This window comes from Ooceraea biroi, chromosome 11 (genome assembly GCF_003672135.1).
Source record: "Ooceraea biroi isolate clonal line C1 chromosome 11, Obir_v5.4, whole genome shotgun sequence".
Taxonomy (NCBI): domain Eukaryota; kingdom Metazoa; phylum Arthropoda; class Insecta; order Hymenoptera; family Formicidae; genus Ooceraea; species Ooceraea biroi.
This window is the reverse complement of record NC_039516.1, coordinates 9,205,563-9,227,569: the sequence shown is the minus strand read 5'-3', so window position 1 is coordinate 9,227,569 and position 22,007 is coordinate 9,205,563. Positions and strand designations below refer to the sequence as shown.

General features: G+C 36.8%; 4 protein-coding genes across 5 annotated transcripts in view; 2 read left to right on the top strand and 2 right to left on the bottom strand.

The window, feature by feature from the left end:
• The window catches only part of LOC113562968 (traB domain-containing protein-like), a 10,524-nt gene extending 7,215 nt beyond the window's left edge, over window positions 1-3,309 (top strand). The window contains exons 2-6 of the mRNA XM_026973841.1: window positions 1,799-2,113; window positions 2,234-2,348; window positions 2,421-2,557; window positions 2,630-3,033; window positions 3,138-3,309. Coding sequence (XP_026829642.1) covers window positions 1,799-2,113; window positions 2,234-2,348; window positions 2,421-2,557; window positions 2,630-3,033; window positions 3,138-3,309 — 1,143 coding nt within the window. The remainder of the gene's footprint in view (window positions 1-1,798; window positions 2,114-2,233; window positions 2,349-2,420; window positions 2,558-2,629; window positions 3,034-3,137) is intronic.
• Window positions 3,310-3,321: 12 nt separating this feature from the next.
• Window positions 3,322-4,602, top strand: LOC113562929 (histone-lysine N-methyltransferase SETMAR-like). Its single transcript, XM_026973726.1, has one exon. It carries the CDS (start codon window positions 3,474-3,476, stop codon window positions 4,233-4,235), a length of 762 nt encoding a protein of 253 aa, XP_026829527.1. The 5' UTR covers window positions 3,322-3,473; the 3' UTR covers window positions 4,236-4,602.
• A 1,461-nt stretch (window positions 4,603-6,063) lies between these two features.
• LOC105280589 (cytochrome c-type heme lyase) lies at window positions 6,064-8,947 on the bottom strand. 2 transcript variants are annotated; one of them, XM_011341238.3, is made up of 4 exons: window positions 8,732-8,947; window positions 8,196-8,429; window positions 7,668-8,023; window positions 6,064-7,585 (listed from the first exon to the last, which is right to left on the bottom strand). In XM_011341238.3, the coding sequence occupies exons 2-4, from the start codon at window positions 8,415-8,417 to the stop codon at window positions 7,348-7,350; spliced, it is 816 nt and encodes a 271-aa protein (XP_011339540.1). In that variant the 5' UTR covers window positions 8,418-8,429; window positions 8,732-8,947; the 3' UTR covers window positions 6,064-7,347. The 2 variants fall into 2 exon arrangements, with proteins under 2 accessions (XP_011339540.1, XP_011339541.1); XM_011341239.3 differs by lacking the exon at window positions 8,732-8,947 and adding an exon at window positions 8,570-8,706.
• A 2,422-nt stretch (window positions 8,948-11,369) lies between these two features.
• On the bottom strand, window positions 11,370-21,464 carry LOC105280590 (probable serine/threonine-protein kinase DDB_G0276461). The gene is made up of 4 exons (XM_011341240.3): window positions 16,977-21,464; window positions 15,501-15,687; window positions 13,835-15,364; window positions 11,370-13,521 (listed from the first exon to the last, which is right to left on the bottom strand). The coding sequence occupies exons 1-4, from the start codon at window positions 17,011-17,013 to the stop codon at window positions 13,212-13,214; spliced, it is 2,064 nt and encodes a 687-aa protein (XP_011339542.1). The 5' UTR covers window positions 17,014-21,464; the 3' UTR covers window positions 11,370-13,211.
• Between the last annotated feature and the right edge of the window lie 543 nt (window positions 21,465-22,007).

Below are 22,007 nucleotides of genomic sequence, written 5' to 3'. Positions count from 1 at the left end.
TTGACAAAATTCTATTCGATAATAAATCATTTCCATGAAGTTCTTGATGCAATGCAATGTGATATGGATGAAATGAGTGGCAAGGAAAATGCGTAAAACACTTGTCTTGGAAATACCAGTATTTCTTTGTATTTGTCGAGAACTGATGTGGATTATTTGCCACTGCAGCCAAAACAGTAACTTCTGCTGGTTCATTAGTTTGCAAACGAGGTCGCATTTTCTTACGTGAACAAACACTTCCAGTTTCACGAAATGTTTTAATAAGACGGTCAAAAGCAGCGCGAGACGGTAAACGCTTTTCAGGGTATCTTTGGCCGTACATTCTCTGCGCCTCTGTAGAGCTTCTTCCGCTTTCACCGTAAATAAGAAGCATTCTATTCTTTCCTCTTTCGTATAATCAGTCATATTTAAACTCTGATATCGAGAAGCTCAGGAAATGAACTGAACTGCGAAAGCATTTCACGATCATAAATATTTACATACACATACACACACGCACACAATACATGTATGGAATTATTTCAATCTTACATTCCATTGAATTCCAGAACATGAGAGTGTTTACCGATGAATCAATGTTCACTAACCATGGACAAGTAAATAGAAGAAATATGAACTATTGGACCGTCGAAAATCTAAGGTGGCTTCGATAAGTAGAACGTCCATGGAGCCTTAGAAAATGTATTGAAGTCGGAGGACATCATTTCGAACACCTCCTTAAATAAATTTTTGTGTTGAAGAGCATAAAGTTTGATTTTTCTGTTTCCCGCGTTCAAGATCATTTAAAGGTCATGTTGTCATAGGTCGCTGAACTCCTCTCGATGTTGGCTATAAAATTGCGCAAACAAAAATATGTAGTTCCATTTAAAAAAATTATCTTGACCTTTGAATCTCCGAAAAAAATAGCCTTGAAAAAATTTTTGTTCTGTCATCATGATAGCCCTTCGAACGGTGCAACTTTTTCCTTAGACATTTTTTCGTATCATCAAAAACAAGTGAAATATCTAAGATGATCGATTTAAGTGGACCACCCTGTATATATATATATTATGAAGAAACACAAGCAAATGTACTTACGAGCATGTTTTATTACTTTGATATTTTAAGCTCTAACAAGGAACATTTGAATAGCCAACGTTAGTTGTGGACTTTAGTTGTGATGCTTTGAACTAGCTGTTGTTCTAAGGCTTCACAGTTCTATAAGACTTTTATAATCTAATAATAAAATCAGCCATTTTTCTGTACTAGTCTAAGATGAACCATTACTACAACAGTGCAGTATACTCTATAGGCTGTATAGAAGGAATGCGAAAACGCGAAAAAAAACAGGAAAAGTGATTTAAAGTATCATGGTATTGTGTTGATAGTGCCAGAATTAAATAATGTGTCAAGCATATATATAGAATGTCTTGTCCAAGCTATGTGCATCTGTTAATAACATATTCCTGCGATAATTTGAAAACAAAAATTTTAATCCTAGATCAAAATGCTGTAATAATTTTAAACGAACAGCTAAAGTTGGCCAATTAAGTCATCTAATATCTATTTTTATCTGTAGTCTAAGTTTGCGCATTTTTACACAGTACATCGCAGATCGTAAAACTTCTCAGGCATTCCAAAACTTATTGATAGATTCTAACATTTGTGATATCAAATAACGTTTCTCATACAGTAATAAAAAAATATGTAGCCTTGATATTTTAATATTTTCGTCTTTAAGTGTGTGTGATCTTAGGAAAACTATTATTGTCAGATAATCTATAAATAAGTACTAATAGGTGTAATTTAGCACATCTAGATATATCATCATATATTACATTTTCCATTTAACATTTTTAATATTTTTCATGCTTTAGGTGTGCCAGGTACTTATAAGACAGATACTTCCAGGCCACAAAATACTAAATTTAAAACTGACTTCACTGTACATGGTGCAAAACATAATGTTGACAATGTGAGAGCGGGTGAATCACTAAAGATAAAGAAGTATGATCCTACTATTGATGATAATTTACCGGAAACTGTGACGGTACTGACCGCACAGAACGGAGGAAAATTATATTTAGTAGGAACAGCACATTTCAGTATTGAGAGCCAGAACGATGTGTCGAAAGTAATTATCTTGCATACGTTTTTCTCTCTTATATTAATTTTGAGAATGATGTCATCTTTATTGTACAGCGTTAATAATACTTGCGTCATTTCATTGAAAATATTTCCTACTCTATTACAGATTATACAAGCTGTACAGCCTCACGTCGTAGCCGTTGAATTATGCAAAGCTAGAGTCGGTATATTACAGCTCGATGAGGAAGCCTTGTTTTCTTACACCAAGGACATTAGTTACAGTAAGGTTTTGCATTTATGTAATTTCCTACGTGATGTGTTGCGTCGCTTAATTGCGTTTAATCGTTTCGCAGAAACTATCATGGATACCGTCAAAAGGGAGGGATTTTATAATGGTTTACTGCACATTTTATTGCTAAGAATGGCAGCTCACGTGGCCAAGCAACTCGATATGCCACCGGGAGGTGAATTTCGGAGGGCATTTGAGGAGGTATTAGCATTAAATGATAAAACATTATTTAAATGAAACGATTAATTTCATTTACGAGTAATTACGTTTTAGGCGAAGAAAATACCGAATTGTATCGTTCACCTAGCTGACCGACCAATCAGCATAACAATGAAACGCGCGATTCGATTGTTATCTTGGTGGCAGACCCTAAGACTGGGATGGCATTTGGCCGTAATGAAAGATCCCATTACCCAGGCGGATGTCGAACTTTGTAAAGAACGATCAATGCTGGACGAAATGATCGCCAGTATGAAGGAACAATTCCCAGTATTGGGAGAAGTGTTCGTCAAGGAGAGGGATATCTATTTAACGAATTCGTTGCAACTAGCCTGTCATCTTCGTACCAATGATCCCGAACCGACGCGAGTCGTAGGAATCGTTGGTCTAGGCCACACGCCCGGCATCATTGAAAACTGGGGTAAAGTCATACAGACCGATATACCACCTATAATGAGGTATGTATAAAATATAAAATAATAAATAATAAATATAAAATATAATGTGAAATATTTTAAAAACATTACGGATACTAAATCAATGCGTCGTTAATCTCTTCCAGTGTACCACCACCATCGTTGTCCAGTAAAATTTTAAAAGTAACCGTCAAGGCGTCGATACTTGGTGCTGTCATGTACGCAAGTTACAAAATCCTAAAGGTACCCGCTACCATCACATTTCACACTTTCAAGTCATCGGTCGAGGGACTTCTACAGGTTGGTGCAGCGCGATAGGCGAATTTGGGTTTTACCTATCTAACTTTATACATCTTGCAACAAGTACTTTCTTCGGTACTTTTTACCATAAAGCAATTTCTCTTTTATTCCGTGCTGCTTTTGTTCCGAAGAGTCTTTCGGACTTTCTCGAATCGTTTTATTGACGCACGATTGCGGTAAGCATGGAAGCTATTGCTTCTACTGATGAGTACGAGCATAGCTTGGCGGACGTTATGTATGTAGTGAATAACATACCGGGGCCTGGCATAGATGTAGCAGACTTTGAAGCGGAGTACTCCGTAGGCTGCTCTTGCGTTGAGAAGTGCAGTAATTGCTCGTGCACCCGCGGTCCTGATAATTATATTAACGCTCGGATTGTTGACGAGAAATTGGCCGGTCCGGTATTTGAATGTAATGCTTATTGCACGTGCGGACCGAATTGCGGGAATAGATTAGTACAAAATGGCCCGCTGAGCTGTTTAACCGTAAGACAGCACCCCGACAAAGGTCTAGGTCTCTTCACGACTAAATTAATAAAGAAGGGCCAGTTTATTTGCGAGTACGCTGGTGAAGTGATAGGTTTAGAGGAAGCGCGACGTAGAGTCGAAGCTAATAAACATAAAGCGATGAACTACGTTCTTGTAGTGTCGGAACACGTTGGCGATCGTGCTATTGCGACTTGCATAGATCCAACGTATTTTGGTAATATCGGGCGCTACGCTAATCATAGCTGCTGGCCGAATTCTAGCCTTGTCCCGATTAGAATAGAGGGAATCGTGCCTCGGTTATGCTTGTTTGCATCTAGAGATATAGAGAACGAGGAGGAAGTGACTTTTGATTATGCTGGTGGCGCGATGGCTAATTCCGTCCATTATCTCAGTGATACTCCTTGTCTTTGTGGATCTAGTAATTGTTTTCGCTATTTACCACATAATCAGATTTAACAGGCTGAGATATTCTCCTATTTCTACAAAAGTTATAATAATGATTCTTGTTTTATAATGATGAAGAAAATTGTATTATAGTGATATTATAAATTAATATTATAAATCAAAAGAAAAATGTAAATTATAGATTAAAATTATTACAGAAAAGGATATCTTTGTGACTTCGTTTTATTGTTTACGATATAATTGGAGGTATAACCATCAGTATATCTCAGTCGCTTCCCCAGCATAATTGCTAATAATTGCTTCTTTACAATTAATTAATGTTATTATGCGTTATATAGTATATGATGTTTCAGTAAACACCTCGTATACAGTATCGTCATAAAGCAACTATATAATGTAACAATATTTGGTGTTTAAGTATTTTTTATTGTTTAATATTCTATTTTGGATTATAGATTTTCTTATTCTTATTCCTATTATTATAGTAGTTATTCATATACATATATATATATATATATATATATATATATATATATGTATATGTAACACAATAATATAAAGTATATTATTGTATAATATTATAACATATATTTTTTTAAATGTAGGAGATATATCCGGAAAAGTAATGATAAATGTAAAGGGAGAGTTTTGTTAAATTGAACAATTTATATTAGTAACTTGTGTCTGACGACGTCTTTTAAGGCTCTAGCAGTCAATTTCTAATCTTGTTACTGCTTGTTTTTATAAGACTAGACTGGAACAAAGAATTGTGAGTTTTGGGATTATATATATATATTATATTATTTGTTTTATTATAACAGTGTTCAAAAATAATGATTTCTAATTTCCTTATAAACATTCTATCTAATCTCTGAAGGAAACTTTGCCAGACACGGGTTACTTAATAAAAATTGTTTAATTTAACGAGATATACTATCTCTTTAAGTTTATCGTTATTTCTCACAAATACCCTGTACATATACATATATACATACATGCATATGTGTATATGGATGCATATCTATATATACATATTATGGACAAAAAAGAAACAAAATGGTAATATTGTTTGTTGTTATAACATCACACATCACAACTTCTCTCTAGATCATTTAATGTGCCAACAGAGTATATGACATTCTATTTTCCGAAACATCAGATTTTAGATAACTATTCTAAAGATGTAATTTATAGTTATAAAATATTAGAATAGTATATTTCCTGTCCAACATTAGATATTTTATTATAGTTAATAAATTGAAAATAAATAATAAATTTAATACAAGTGTTCAATGCAAGAGAAAGTAAGTATCATTATAATGTTGGTACATTTTATAATGCGCTTCTCATCAAAATATATTGAAATAATAAATGAATGGAAATGAACAGTGAACTCAGTTCCTCAGTTATAATATTAAATTTATATTTAATATATCGAATTATTATGTTTATATCAATCGTTGATTATAAGAATTTTAAAGCTATATGTCACATATACATACATTTAAAATAAGAAAGATTATGTAACATCAAAAGATTAAAATTTAAAAAAATTTCAGATTAAAACATCAACGATGATTATATTATATGATAAAATCAATATATTTATATTGCAAAATAGAGTATAAAATAATGATAATGCTGAAGTACAGATAATTTATTGATTAAATTTTAAGAAGATGGTCATAATATATTTTTCCGTAACTGTTGAACTTTTTCAAGAAAGATACATGCTCATTAGTTAACTCGTACTATATCACTAAAGAATACAGTTCTGAACTGTAACTGCCTTTACAACGATGCAAAAATTATTTGGATAGTCAATCAACATTCAATGTTACGGATCTATTCAGAAATTTAGTGATATAACTGCTGTAATCATATATTATATGTATTATATTTCAAGAATGTTATACATTATACATATATATGCAAAATTGGGACACATTAGATATATACTTATACAATATAAATGATGAAAGAAATTTTAGGCAAAATTGTTTGATAAATTTCGAGTGCTTTGTACATGAACTCGAATGGATGGATAATTTGTAAATCAATTATATTCTACAGAGAAAGTAGTATTCATATTTTTTGTATTCAAATTGCATCGTTTTTATGCTAAAATTATATTGTTTGCTTAATTTTAACTGTCTGCGCTAATACTACTAACGTTTTATAAGTAATTTATTAGTTTTTATCGACAAATTAAGTAAATTTTGTCCTATGAAATATATATGTCATAAAACATATAAATTAAACTGTTAATATTTGTAAGCGTTATGGAAAGCAAATAGTGTTATATGTTGACAATAAAATGATGTAAAGCGTATGATAAAATATGATATTTGTTTAATACATGTTTCATTTTGCTCAGAATGTGTAATTAAATGAGATAATTTGATATAAAAATTTATCGTTTACTTTTATAAAGAACAGTTAAATTCCATGTTAATCACAAATTTATGTAAATTATTCATGAGTCATGAATGTAAATTTAGGCAAATACTATACACAGCTTTCATGATTCATGAATAGTTTTTATTGTGCGTTTTTCCAAACTTAGCGATTAATTACAATTGGAATCGGCTTCTTGGTTAGAGTCGCAGCTTTTTGAACATTTTGGTCCATTTCATAAAAGAAGCAAGCTGACACTTAGCAATAACTCTTAAGCAGCATTCGATGTCAATATTGGCAGTAAGTTCCTAAATTTTATTATAATATTAACAAGATAACTTGTACAATTACAACATGAAGTATTTGAAAGCGATTCTTACTTAAATTTAAAATAATTAAAATAATTTAATGCCTTTAAGTCGTTTTACAGATTCCATTATTTTCTCTAATCTCACGAGATTATTTTTGCTAACAATTCGATATTGCAATTTAAATTGTTTTACATATAACATGATAAAAAAAGTGTGTATAGAAATATGTACAAATCTTTTAAGGTACATGAATATATCTGTTTCGAATTTGTTTTATATTTTATATTTTGTAAGCTTCTCATGAATATCATGAACTTACATTCGATATTTTACAAATATTATACACGTGAAGACGTCTCAACGTTATATAATAAACGTTACGTTAAGAAATTTGTGATTAACACATTAGTAAAAAGTCTTCTAGACTCTAGCGTGTATTAGCGCTAATTCATAAATTAGTGCTCTTTGGCAGTATGCATCGATTCACTGTTGGGCTGGTATCTCCAACGCCACCACGCTACTTTCATCCGATCCCAGATGTTCTCCCACGAGTCCATCGCTGGCCTCACGTCGAGTAACGCGAACGTATACTTCTCGTTGACTTTGCCGCCGTCGTAGTAATCGATAATGTATCTCACGTCCTTGCCACAGCGATCTATGACCCAATCGTGGCGATCGAATGGCAATTCGTATCTGAAAAAAATTCGAGTGCCTCATGTGACATCACAGAAACTGCGTCATGACTCAGTTACGGAATTGCAAGAACGCAACGCACCCCATCCAAGAGCGAATACGCGCACGCGGAGAATACTTGGTTGCTTTCCCACCAAAACTGCGCAGCTTGGGACTGCCGCACTCCCGCGCGTGAAGAGCCTCCCATTTAAGTATCTCCAGCCATGCCTGTTCATTGTTGGCATTATGAATCTTTATTATGTCATCCATATCTTTTGGGGATAAATCATCGTTTCTCCATCGCCATCCCTTCCTCAACATAGCGTTCCAGAACATTTGTTGTGAAGGATATACCCAAAATTCTTCTTGTCCAGTCGCTTTGGGTATCGATGAGACCTGTCGATCCCTTGGCAAAGGAAACGGTTGATCTGGAGCAGGCTGCTGATTCGCCGGTGGCATCTGTAATCATATTTTTTACACGTTGTGCATTTATGTTTCAAGAATTTCGTACAAAGAAATTATGTTTATATTATATATTTATAATAATAATTATATTATGATTTTTTATTATTATGTTATGATGAGATAATATATTTGTTGATCACTAAGATAACTTTTGTGTTATACAAACCATATTTAATGGGTTTATTTCACTCTCGTCCATTTTGTTTATCGGGCATTCACTGGTATAGTTTATAGTGTTTAACTGCCCCGATTTATGCATGGGACATTCTGGCGGTGGTTCACCTTGGTATTCCTTTTTCCTATGAGATTCTGGCTTGATAATCTCTTGAGAGACCGGTAGCATCACATCAGCGGCCACTACAGACGCCGTGGTAACAGCATTGCCCATTTTGACTGCCTTCTTTACAATGAAAAAAAAACGTAGAAATTTTTACAGAAGAATCCAGTGCACGAGACATGAAACTTGTTGAATTGAACGATGACACGATAAGATCGGTTCAATTGAAGTGAGTTTGAGAGGTTAACATTTTCCGAAATAACCTTTAAACATGTCTGAGGATTATGCAATGGCCTAGTCTCTGACGCTACCAGATACCGAGGTATTCGTGCAAATATCGTATCCACGAACTGTGACGAAACATTCCTTCCGTTTTTGTCGGAATTATTAAAAATTTTCAGTGATCTCACTGAACTCGAACTTACCTGTTACTACGGTCGTAATTGAAATCCTAGTACGGCAATTTAATTCTCTATTTTATATTGCGTCATTGACATGTGGATCATTACATAATTCTGGAATTATGGGAATAGCGCATATAACGTGCTACACACGCCGAAGAATTGAAACACCTAAATTCCGAAGTGAACGCGAACGAACAGTTCAAACAGTGCAGGAATAATGATCAGTGCATTCTGGCTCTGCGTGCATCCGGTAATGTACATCCGGTAACGGTAACGCTCGGCGCGGTAAGAAGTGACGCATTGCAGGCAACGAACTTATCTAACATTGGAAAAAATTCGCTAATTTATAAAATGTTGCAATTAATCTCAACTATTTTTGTTGTTTATAAAATATTTTGGATTTTATTCCTGCAGTAAATTAATACTGCATAAAGTTTGTGTTATGCGAACAATTCAGTTTCGATACATCGAGGATCGCCTCACTTGACAGATTCAAATCGTGCGATCGTGATATCGACATTGCGGAACGTATTATTTTACTAATTAATTATTATTACTAAATTTTATTATTATTAATTATTACTAATTTGAATCCGTGTTTCTCGCGACTATTATTGTTCAAAAGGAAAGTCCGCGCGTGATAAATTATCGTAATTAAATATTTTGCAAAATGCCAAATGTTCGATGTAGCGCTGTTAAACATTGCATATAATCATTTTTCGTAAATGTCATGAAATCAATATCGACAATTTACATTGCGAGTCCGCGTATTGTATATTCAATATCTGTAAAAATTTATTTTCACGTATCTCAAATTATTTCTATCATCAAAAATACATCGGAAATATAATGGACGTTTTTGGTTTTCGTTAGGTTATGTATAGATGATAATATCTACCGGTTTTCTGCAATTAATAACTATATTACTTGCGTTGTTTCCAATATTTTAATAATTATTATAATATAATAATTAATAGATGCGAGAGCTGTATATATGTATGTTATTCTCTCGCGGTGCATTACGTATTTATATATATATAATGTGCTATTAAAAATAATTATAATATGAAAGATTTTGGAATTAAGGCATAACAAATTAATCGCGTTTTATTATAATATTTCGCGCGGTTCGTTTATATTGTTTTTGTTTTTTTAATTAAATAAGTACGTTTTTATTTTATTTATCGTGTAGTATGCAATACATGCATTGTTACTTATTATATGCATTACTTATTGTAAGTTGGTACTCCACGAAGCTATCTTCGTCAATTCGAGTTTGAAAGATCGACGCGCGCATACAGAACAAAGTTCACGCGTATTCGCAGTAACGAAGGAATACTCGAGTCTCGAAATACGCGAGTACTCCAAGTATCGTCATTAGCAGTTCAGCAGTGCGAAATATATTGTGCACGTGGTTAAACTCACTTGAAAATACAGATAACAAATCCATTGATGGATTAATATGGATGACGGATAAGCTAATGATGCCGTCAATAACAATTTCAAAAGGCAACGGAATGAAGCAGGTACTATTTTTTAAATGGCGGAATTATAATCGGAAAATGTCTGCCTAAAGAATATTAATTATTATTCTTTAATATATACATATATTTATGTATATTATTGTGTATTAAATGTGCGTGCGTGTAATCATTTTCGAAATTTGGGTTAAACGCGAATGATTGCTTAATTGCATCAATTTGACATTTAATTAAATTACTTTCTTCAGATGTGTGCATATCGTACAATGTTTGCGACTGAGTGCCGAAAGCGATTGCAGCACCGGAAAATCCGGAAAATCCGAGCGAAACAGCGACTCATAAAAGGTAAATTCTTAGATAAATTCTTTATTTTATCCATTTTCGTCGAAAACAAGAATATATTTTTCGCACAAATATCTGGAATTAAAGCAAGGATTAGTACGATTATACGTGCATGTAATTCATTAAGCTTCTTTTAACTTCATTTAATAACACAAATATTTCAAATCGTTAGAAAAATAAAATTTAATTGTAACAATTGTTTATTTTTCAGAAAAGCTTGCAACGCATTTGTGACACTGGAGGATTCGATTTAGCATAAATTCGAAAGTAAGTTTTGCACGTTCGTAAAATTTCTTGCGCTTTTTATAATTTTTTGCTGTCGAAATCTGTTATATATATGTGTGTTCGCCAGATTGACTCAGATATCTCAGATTAAGCATAAAACTCATTAAATAAATACAATCTTGTATTTATTTATTAAATCTGCTTATGGTATTTAATTGTCAAGATTTTTAACTTTTTTTTCAGATCTTGGAAACAGAATGCTGCTGATGCTGCATGCGATGCTGCTTCGGTGAGTAATAAATCGAAATGTATAATAGGTGCGTTTCTTCGTGAAAATCAATGCGATTTATTTTGTTTTATATAGAAGTTTTTTATGTAGATTCTTGCATGCATACCAATTGTTGATTAAAGTATGAAAACAAACTTTCTCATATAAATTTTCGTATTCACTTAATATTTTTTCAAATAAAAATATAGTTCAGTTGCTTTTTAACTTAATATATCTTCTTTTATAATTATAAGGAAGATACTATAGAGAAAGTAAGTAAAAAAATTTGAGATATAGGTGAAAATGAATGAAATATTCTAAAATATTTTAAAATATAAAAATGTTTATTATTATTACACTTTATTAAACAATATAATTGTCATATTGTCCACATATTATCAAGCAATACAGCACTTAGTTATTGAGACTAATGAGTAGGCATTGATAAATTCCGCGATTGTTATGTAGAGCTCTCTCTCTCTCTCTCTCTTTCTCTCTCTCGTGATTTCCTATTTTTTTCACATTTTACTTCGCAAATAAAATAATAAAGTGAAATCCAATAAGAAGTATAGTGTTGAAACTGTCATTGCCCGGAAGAAATAAATTCGTAAATTGTATTTTCCATCGTGAGTAAAATATAAAATATACTGAAATGAAATCCAATAAGAATATTATAATACCAAGAAAAGTATCATTACTTTGGATACACGGTAAACAATTTCATAAATTCTGTATAGGCATATATTATATTTGTTAGACGACGTTAAAAAAAATATCGTGTTACGTGTTGCGCAAGTATTTGCATATAAAATGTAATTGAGAGATATATGATCAGGAAATGCGATCGACGAACGATATCGACGAACATAATTATAAACGGGTACGAATAAAGGAGTTTTCAAGTGCAGGCAGGTGCAAACAGTTGATTTTGTTTGTCACACGATCATGATAAACTTCGCATATCATTGTGCATCTGTTTTTGCATCTGTAAATGCTCAATTTCAATGTCCGTAGAATAAAGTAGCAAGTACAATAGTGCATGCATAGTTTGTGAATTGCATTGATTTTTAATGAAGCAATAATAAGTGTCATGCGCACTGCGCATGTGTGTTTTGTATAATTCTAGTTTAATAAAAATAATATATACACTCAGTACGCATATTTTAGGACGCAAATAATAAAACAATCTTAGTCCTGAACACGTTTCGTGCGGGCTTTTGTCGATACGCATGTATAAAAATATGAAAAATTTAACAATTCGGCAACTATATACTTAATATCGCAATACTGTACCAATATACAATAATTGCTATTAATAATTGATTAGCTCGAGAAGTTTCTTTCTACAAAATTCTTTAGGTAAGATAAAAGGAGAATACTTGATCGATGAAACAATTTGCGCTTTATACTGACGCTGTTCAGAATGTTTTAACGTTCCGTTTCATTGGTAATATTGATACTTAATACTGTGTGGATTAAGTATCACAAAGTGTGTATAAACAATTACCCTAAAATACTGACGACAAAATTGCATGTTAATAATGTCGAAAGAACCGCCAAACCTCGAGTGAATATATATGTATTAAGTGAATCGACATCGATCAACAATTTTTCTCTTCCTCAAAATCGGTATTCAATATTTATAATTTCTCTTCTTCGCATCTTCGTGCAATATTCTTAATCGAAGACCGATTTTGATAGTGACTGGCCACTATATATAATGTTGATTTACAAAGTCATCGAAATTCCTTGGTAATATCTCGTCTATCATTACCGCAAGAATGCTTTGTTTATTATCTCTATTGATCAGTGATATAAAACAGGAGCGTCTTCCTTAGATATAGCTAGAATCTAGATATAGCTACAATCTAAGGTACAGCTGTTTAGGTGCTTCATCTTTCTATTATTAGTTTTAATAATATTATATGTTATTAAAACAGCATTAAACTAATTTGAAATACGTGAACAAGTATTTTTAAAAATGTACATGGAGAATAAAGATCATAAAAAATAATATATTTAGTAGAAACAAAAATTCGTTGCAGAAGGTAACATGCTAAAAAATATCCAGAAAAGTATTTAGATACAACAAAAAGATGTTTGCACCTTAATTGTACTTTTACTGATCACTGATTGTTGACGAGTCTAAGAAATTCGATATACATATATATGATATAAAAATTGTTTAATTCCTCGCGATCTTCGTGGACTCCTTGTTGCTAGTGACGTGCTCGAGATCGACTCCATCGTATTCCAAGCCGCCGTTGTCGTAATATGCATAATCGTAATCGTTCTTCTTGCCCGATTTTGGTCGCGCTGTCGTATTACTGTTGCTGTTACTATTACTGCTACTAGGTAATTTAGTCGTTGACGTAAACGGTCTCGCGGATGCGCTAACGTAAGTAACTCCACGTGGCGTCGTCGTCGGCTGGCCTTTCCTTTGAGCACTAGAACTAAAGTTGTTTGGGTTGTACGTAGTAGCGCTAGAAGGCCGCCTGCAAGACAGAAAAAAATTATTGCAACAAATCTATTCTCATTCTACAAAATTATCTTGTAAGCAGAAGAAGTTCTTGTTGAAAATAAAGGAAACTACTGTGGCAAAAACGTAAATATTGCAGATTTTCGAAAATCTATGGTATTATCATCCTTCTCAAACTTTTGATCGAATTTCTTTTATCTCTGGCCAGACCAGTTTTAATTTTTTGCAAACTTTTTTGCAAGAACGTGCACTTTGAGATTGTTAATTTGAACGATGTTAAACCACTCTGGCAAATCTAAATTTTGCATTATTGCGAGGTGAAAGCCTACCTTGGTGCTGGCGTAGTGGTTCTCGGCGTTTCGGCGAGATGGTTGATGCTCGCAGGACTGAAACCGATGACGGAAGATCTTCCAAGATCGAAGCTACTCGTACTGCTTTCGATGTAATACGATTTGCTCGCGCCATCGTAGTTGTTATACTGGGTCGCCTTCTTGGGCGTCTTCGTACTATCGTAGTACTGAGTGGAAGGCTTGTTCACCTGGCTGGTTTTGTCGTAGTACTGATTGTCGTTGTTCCTTAAAGCAGTCTGCGCCACGTTATTGTCTCCATTTACGAACTTCTTCGTCGCCGGGCTGTAAGTGGTAGGTGCATAACTGTTGCTCGCAAAGTTGTTGGCGAAGTATTTCGCGGTGGTCTGTGGAATATCCTGCTTAGTGGATGTGGCTGATCTGTACTGGCCATTGTTGTTGTTATTGTTGTTGTTGTAATTATTAAAAATATTGTCGTAGATGGTAGATGAGGGTGTGGAGGATTGGTACGCAGTGTTACTGGTTCCTCGTTGGATGTTGTTGTAATTCCTCTGCTGGTAGTTGGTGTAATCGTTGGTCTGATAGGTGCTCGGTTGGACAGTGGTGGATGGGAATTGGCCTTGATAAGTCTGATAACTGGTCTTCGGACTGTAGCTGCTCGGTGGGGCAGTGGTGGATGAGAATTGGCCTTGATAAGCCTGATAACTGGTCTTCGGACTGTAGCTGCTCGGTGGGGCAGTGGTGGATGAGAATTGGCCTTGATAAGTCTGGTAACTGGTCTTCGGATTGTAGCTGCTCGGTTTCAGTGTTGTAGGTTGAACCGAGCTGCCAGTACTGTGCTGGTAATTTGGATTGAAGACGAAGAAGTTGTGTAGAGTCGTTTTGGCAGTTGTGCTGGGCGATTGGTAGTAGCTGCTGTATGTGTCTGGATACGTCGTGCTGGGTCGATACGTGGACGATGGTACGTTGTATCTTTGCGTGTTCTGATTGTTCCTGTTATGATTCTCTTGAGGCCGGGCGGTCGTCGACGAAACGTACGTCGTGGATCGTTGATTGTATCCATTGTAATAATTACCGTTGTAGTTGTTCTGACTGCTCGGTGCTGGCGTAGTAGTCGATGGCGAGTTAAAAGATTGCTTCCTGCTGACCTTCCGGACACCGCCCTTCTTCTTGGTGTCTTGATTCACGTCCTCTTTATACGATTTTTCGGTCTCATATTCGTCTTCCTTATTGTTTCTGTTGTAAAAGTTGCCGCTGCTGCTACCGCGCAACAAATCACGGTTATTATTGTAGCTGGACGCGGACACTCGGTTCACCGTGTTCGCGGAGGATCGGACCGCGTCGCTGGTCTCGCTGCGCTGAAGATGGTCCTGAGGCTCAGCATCACTGCGGAAGTGGTCGTAGTGTACGGATTCGAGGCCGGAACCGATCCTGTACAGATCGAAGTTGTCGCTGGCATAGTAGAGTGTCGCGGCTTCGCAATCCACGTCGTACCAGTCCGCACAGGTTTGACTTTCCTGATCGAAAGCGGTATCGTTCGGACATAGGAACCTAAATGAAAAATAATTTAATAATTGATTCATAAATTGGATTTACATATTTAATAAATAATCCGTGTATTCGGCTGTCTTTTAACTTTTTTTAAAAAATATTATGTGTTCCTTTCGAAGTGCACTGTAACACTCACTTATAATCTTGAATAGAGCCAGCCACTGATACACAAACGTGGAAGACCTGGCAGTCGGTCTCAGGGTCCGCGTAATAGCTGCCGACAATTTTGTTGCGACAGGTGAACGAGGTTTCCGGCATGTACTGCTGAGAATATCTCGGCGGTGGGCGTTGGAGACCCAATACGCAACTCCATAGTATTCCCACTGCAACACATAACACAAAAATTATTTCCCATGATTAATGACTGTGCAAAAGTCTACTGATACAATGAAATATATATTGAGAATTGTGTCAATTTTTTAGAAAAAATTATATTAAAAGAGATACGCAATTCTCCCGTGAATTCTCTCAATATAATCTGTAATTCTTCCATTTTATTCTAAAAGTGAATACTTTATTGTATCTAAAGAAATTTTATATTACATCTATTAAATATGTTGAATTAATCGATTCATTCGATGTTTAGTGTTTGGCGTTAATAGCATGTGACTCGTTTGAAAGACTCTAATGATGAGTTCTTTTTCATGAATCACAAAGATCTAGTGGTGATAGTCTTGGCGGATGTCGATGCCCCTTTCTACTTCGGGTATCCGAATGCATAAAAGAGTGCAGATATTCATGCAGTCGTGACCGCACGCACGGGGATTGTTTCGATCGAAAGTATACCGTCGGTTTCTATGGACGTGTTTTAAATAAGAAATTGCCTTAAATTGTCTTTAAACGTATAAAACCCCTTGAAGCGTGAAGCCAAACATTCTTCGGTAGTATGGAAATATGGCACCGCACACTTATCGAAAATTTTATAACTTATAACTCTTAATTATTTAAGCGCCCTCGCGCTCGTCCTATTTTATATCTATATTAAATATTAATAAAGAAACCTAGAATTTGATGTATAGGATTCTTTTTATTTACAACATTTATTATTTAATTAAATAAAATTTAAAAAAGCATTGATAAATAATAGTAATATCAAATTTTGACATTTACAATAACATATCAACAATATAATTTTCAAGTTTACTGCGGCGTTTACTTGACACTTTTTGCATACATTTTTGTGACATCTTTTGGCACTTACATGATTAACATTATGAAATAAAAGTAATAAAAAGAAAAATTATTAATTGAAAACTAATTAAATTTAAATTGGGAATTAATTAAATTCAAATCTGTAAAAAATTAAATGCTCAAATGCAAACACAATTAGCTGTTGTATGCATGATTCGTAAACTATCGTTATCTCACTTCGCTTTTCACAGGAATCAACTTTACAATTGTCCAATAAATAACTAAGGAGATATCGAAAATAAAATATTATTAGAAAAAGTTCTAGACATTTCTAAATTAAAACTTTCCAAAGATGTAACAGTTGTACTTCACACGTGATGACTATTACTAGCGCACAAAGTGTATAAAATTTCGCAAGTCCGACATTTAAGAAAAAATTTCTCTTTCGGCAAACGAACTCCACTGTGTTAAATGCGCATACCCGCGATTAGGACGAGGTATCGTCTTACGGACTCCATCTTCTCCGTCGGGCCCTGTGAGTGTTCTCTTCTCGGGATTCACTCTCGGGTTGCTCTCGGATTCGGTTCGTACTCCCGCGTTACCTGCGCGATGGGACTCGTGGACGCGACTGCAACACCGTGGCGAACGTTTGGGCCCGAGAAGAGGAGGCTCGCGGCGCTCGCGGAGAAGATGCTTTCTGGGAGGACGAGGCCTCCGCCGGGTGAACCGTGAAGGGGTAGGGGTCTTCGCGGAGGAGAGAACGTGCACGCGCGTGGACTCCGCTGCGGAACGTAACGTCTCTCTCGTTACGTCACTTCTGGCAACTTCGGGCTCGTTCGCCGAGCAGCCAGAGGCGACGACGACGGCGGCGTGTATATTATACGTGGGTATGCGCATACCGTACGCGGATGACTCCCGTATAACTTACACGTTTTACCATCACGTAGGTAGGCAGGCTGATAGGCTGGCTAGGTGTCGGAGAGAAACCGCGACGCGGGAAAGCGGGAGACATTATCATCTCTCTTTCGTTTGAGAGCCTCTCCCGTGCGCGATGCATAATAACGTAGGTGGACGCGATTGTCCGCCTGCTCACGCACGGAAGAACTCGCGATTTCTGCAGCGTTCCAGGTTCTATTTCATTTCCGTTTCGAGAACTGTCAAGGATAACGACGTAAAAGGCGGATGATCGCGAGCATTGCGCGCGTTCCGCCCGATGCTCGCTGGGTTTAGAGATTTAACGCCGGCTCTTACTTGCGACAAGCTGGAGATGTTAGGAAAGAGGACGCGAAGTAACGTTCATGCGAGCGATCGATGCATTCGACGCTATCCGATTCTTTCTGTATGACCATACTCTCGTGATGGATTGCTTTTGTAAATGATGAGTATCGTATTGCGCGGGTGAGCCAGAGACAAGTCGCATTGCATTGAATCATCCGCGCAGGGAGTGCCAATGTAAGATAGCATCATCGACGTGTTCGATGGACATAAAAGAAAGAAGCCGATGCCTCTCAGCGACAATTATTGTAATGGCACTTGAAAGTGCTTTCGCGTGAAAGGATGTAACTCGCCGTTACGCCGTTATCGCTGCTGGACACGTTATTAGAAAAGGATTTTAATTCAAATTCTTTTTTCATTTTTGTTTCGCTGCGAATTTCGGGAAGCAGGTAACATGAGTGTCTCGCTTTCACGTCTTTCACTTCTTTTTTAGGCGCTTCTAAATCCTTAATAAGAACTGTTTCTCGAGCGTTTCGTCTGTTAGCGCAAGTTCGGCGTGACCGGTCGTTTGATGGCCTTTGCCAGCGAGATCGCGACTCGTTGCACTCTTCGTTGGAGGGTGCATCGAAGGAGTGCTGCATTCCAGCAGCAACTCGAGGAGCGCAACGGAACAGCAAGCACCTTGTCGTTAGAACGTGCGGATCCGCCGCGTCGTCCGAGCGGCCTCGCGCAGGTCGTTCCATTATCCGCGACTAACGACGTTAGATACTTGAAATAGCTGAGCGAAATTTGTCGGATAATTGCAGGAGAATTGCACGTCGGTCGAGGTGAATTCTTCGCCGGCATTTAGATACCTTTGTCGAAACGACTTTTGATATCACGGAACCGCAAAGTCCAACTTTCTCGAGTTTCTCTGACGTTAGCTGCATAATCTCGGGCAATTAGCAGCGGGCGAACGAATGGTCCCGCTGCAGAAGATCTACTCGGGTAGAAATCGCTCCGATTCAAGGAGAGGAGTTTCGTTATAAGTAGAATTGTACCAGTCGATCTCTCGGTGCGATAAGATCGCTTCCGCGGGTCGAAACCGAGGTATGGATACGCGGCGCGGAGCATGCGAAGGATTTGTCTACGAGCAAAAGTCGCGTGTCCCGATTCACTTGCCGCCGTCGCACGAAGATCGAGGTCGTACCTCGACAATCGAAATTTCGCAATGCCAGCATGCATCCTGCAGCGCGCCGCCTGCGCGCGAGCGCGCGCGATGCCTTGCAGGAGAGACAGAGAAGAGTGAAAAGATCCTCCGCGACAACTTTGGGATCTGAAAAACATCGCGTGCAGCCTGATCTTTAAATATCTCTGACATTTCGAAAATTTATCTCAATGTTCAATCTCGGCCTTTGGTAAACGTAAACGCGGTATTTCAACGTTCCTCGTTACTGATTAGCGATTTCATCACTTTATTGTGATTTACACATTTATGCAAAATTATAAACGATCATTTAATTACTTCTAGCAGTATCAATAAGTTCATTTGAACTTCACGTTCTCCCTCGATTCCGCGCGACGTTCATTAAGATCGAAGAAAAAACTCGTGTAACAAGCGTACCGCTTGCTCGAATCTTTTGTAAATCCGTTTATCCGTTCTATAGGTCGGACTCGTTTAATTCCGTCTCTGGACGGTATATAGACGCGATATCCATTAGCCATTAGAGGCTCGTTTCAACACCGAGATACGTACGTGCCTCGTAACGGGGTAATTAACGAGCCGGGTATTATATTTTTCAATGACCGTCCGTCCGTCTCTATTACGCGCGCGATGAGCTCCGCGCCGCGCGGATTCTTCTCAGCCTTGGAGGGCGAAAGTTGTCTTCGGTTCGCTCGTAGATGGAACGATATTTGCACCTACAGAGGCAATCCTCGTCGTCGTACGAGAGTAGGCGTAAAGACTCCTCGCGGGTGATTCTAGTCGCCTGCTTCTACGAGCGATCGCGAGCGCTAGATTTCGCTCTCGATAAAACGGCCTGGATGATACGGAGGGAATTCTTTTTAATTGTGGATGACTATAATAATAATTACGCTGACGACTGGGTATGCCCAATTACGGTATACACTCGCGAATCGTCTCTTATGTCACACGTTATATTAAGCAGACTGTGAGAACTTGAAATGGCTTTCATGATCGGCGATTTCTAATCTTGAGAATTGCGGAAATTCAAACGCAATCAACGAGATAATTCTCAATTAAGAGATTATTGAGTGAGTTAATAAACGTGTGTGTTTGTTTTTGAGAATATACAAATCTTATATTTCTTATGAAGAATGTACATCGTCTTATTACAAATACATTATATGATGTATAAAAAAAAAGATTTTTAAGTCTAGTTATCGAGAATTTTTTATATTTCATTATTTGAAGATTGTAAATTATTCGTGTTAATATCTATGATATGTAATATTTGTCATAATTATTTATTTGTCATAAATATGTACATGGATTTGAGGATTCCAAATTAATAAACTATTTCAAGTTATATATCTTAGAAATAATTCCGCACTTAGAGGACATTAATTCACAATGTTGTCAAGTTTTCTTTGAAATTTCTAAGCATAGCAATTTTAGTCTTAATTTCTAATCCGAAATATTACATTAATGTATCTTTGGCAATCGATAGCACGCAAGAAGCTATGCCCTGGGCTACTATGACGTGATATTTGCTTTTCGGAGTAATTTTACACGTAAAAGTCATTAGTCCCACCAGTTAAGGAACATAAATTTTCTTTTATTAAGTATACGCGGAATAATTTTCCGAATCCGCGGCAATTAGGAAAACGAACTGGACGAAGGCATCCTTATCGTCTTTACTTGCAGCTCTCTCTCACCGTCTTCTCTCGTACGTTTTTAACGGTAATTATTAAACTTTGCGTCTTTCCTAACCAGCTTATACCATTTAAAGGTCACAAGCTTGCCAATATTGAACCATCCGCAAATTTCAAAGAGCATGACAATTCCTGCGGCAAAGTGCCGTCGTGCTTACGGAGAAAGTGCGGAAGGTCAAAGGTTTCAATGAACCATTTTTTTCTGTAATAGCATCGTTCGCTGACGCTTTCGCTATCGCTATGAATCTTCAGCAGCTTCTTCCCAATTAGGAATCACGATTGGACTTCGTAGAATCAGAGTCGCCAAGAATTTCTTTTTTCTCGTCGCAAGACAAAGAACCGTTTGAGGTAAAAAATATTAAACTTATACTTCAAGTAAGATTTTGCTGACAAATCATGGCATTTCTTATTTAATCGTGATTTATTACGCCGCATTCGATACCTTTCTCCTTTAAAAATACGTATGTTGCGCAAACAGATACGCGCTTCCGTTCGCCACTATAACTCGCGTGTTCCAAGATTATCGACCGACTCTCGGAACAAGCTGTCCGCCGCAGGTTTCTTAAGCGGATGCAGAAAGGTGCTAAGCGTATGCGAGTACATCTGACTTCCGTCAGGCACACACGTCCGTGCGTGCGATCCGGTGTGCATCTTCCGCACGGGTCAGCCTTGAGATACGGCCAATAAACGAACCAAGTTCCCCGTTTTTCTGAACGGTCGGTTGCTTCCCCTCCTCGTTCACGTACTTCGATTCGAGATAGTGAAAGTGCAGAGATTTTTGTCAGGAACGTCCTCCATCGGAGTAACACGTGCGTATTTGGTGCGCGAGTGCATCCGCCGCCAAATGATTTATACCCCGAGCATTCAAATCCGATGAAAAAAAAACAAGAAAAAAGAAAAATACGCGGAGAAATGTAACGCGAACGATCACGTCGATCGACGTGAGATGCGAACGAAAGCGATTGATAAATTGGCCGCGTTCTCCGATGACTGGAGTCAACTATGCATACATGTCATGTGTGTGATTTCTAGATTTCCTTTTTTGATTAATTATGCTCTGCTGAAAAAAAGCTACGCGCGATATTAACGAACGGGTAATTTTTTAATCCAATTTCACTTGCATCGTAACTTCTTTCATACTGCTCCCTGCATCATAAAATGTGATAACATCGAGTCTCGTGTAGAAAGGGTACGAAACAGAAAAGCGTTCATTACGGATAAAAAAGATGCGCGTCACGCAATTTGGTCGTAACTTGTAACATCTCGGTGGGTGTTTTTATGCATGACGTGGTAAGAACGGATAGTTACTTACGCAAATGCTAACGTGAACGCGTTCGCAGCACATCACCGCTATGCGCCTGGCTATTAAAACAATGAGGAAAAAAATAGAAAATGGCTTTTACGAGCGCTGTCAATTTTCTCG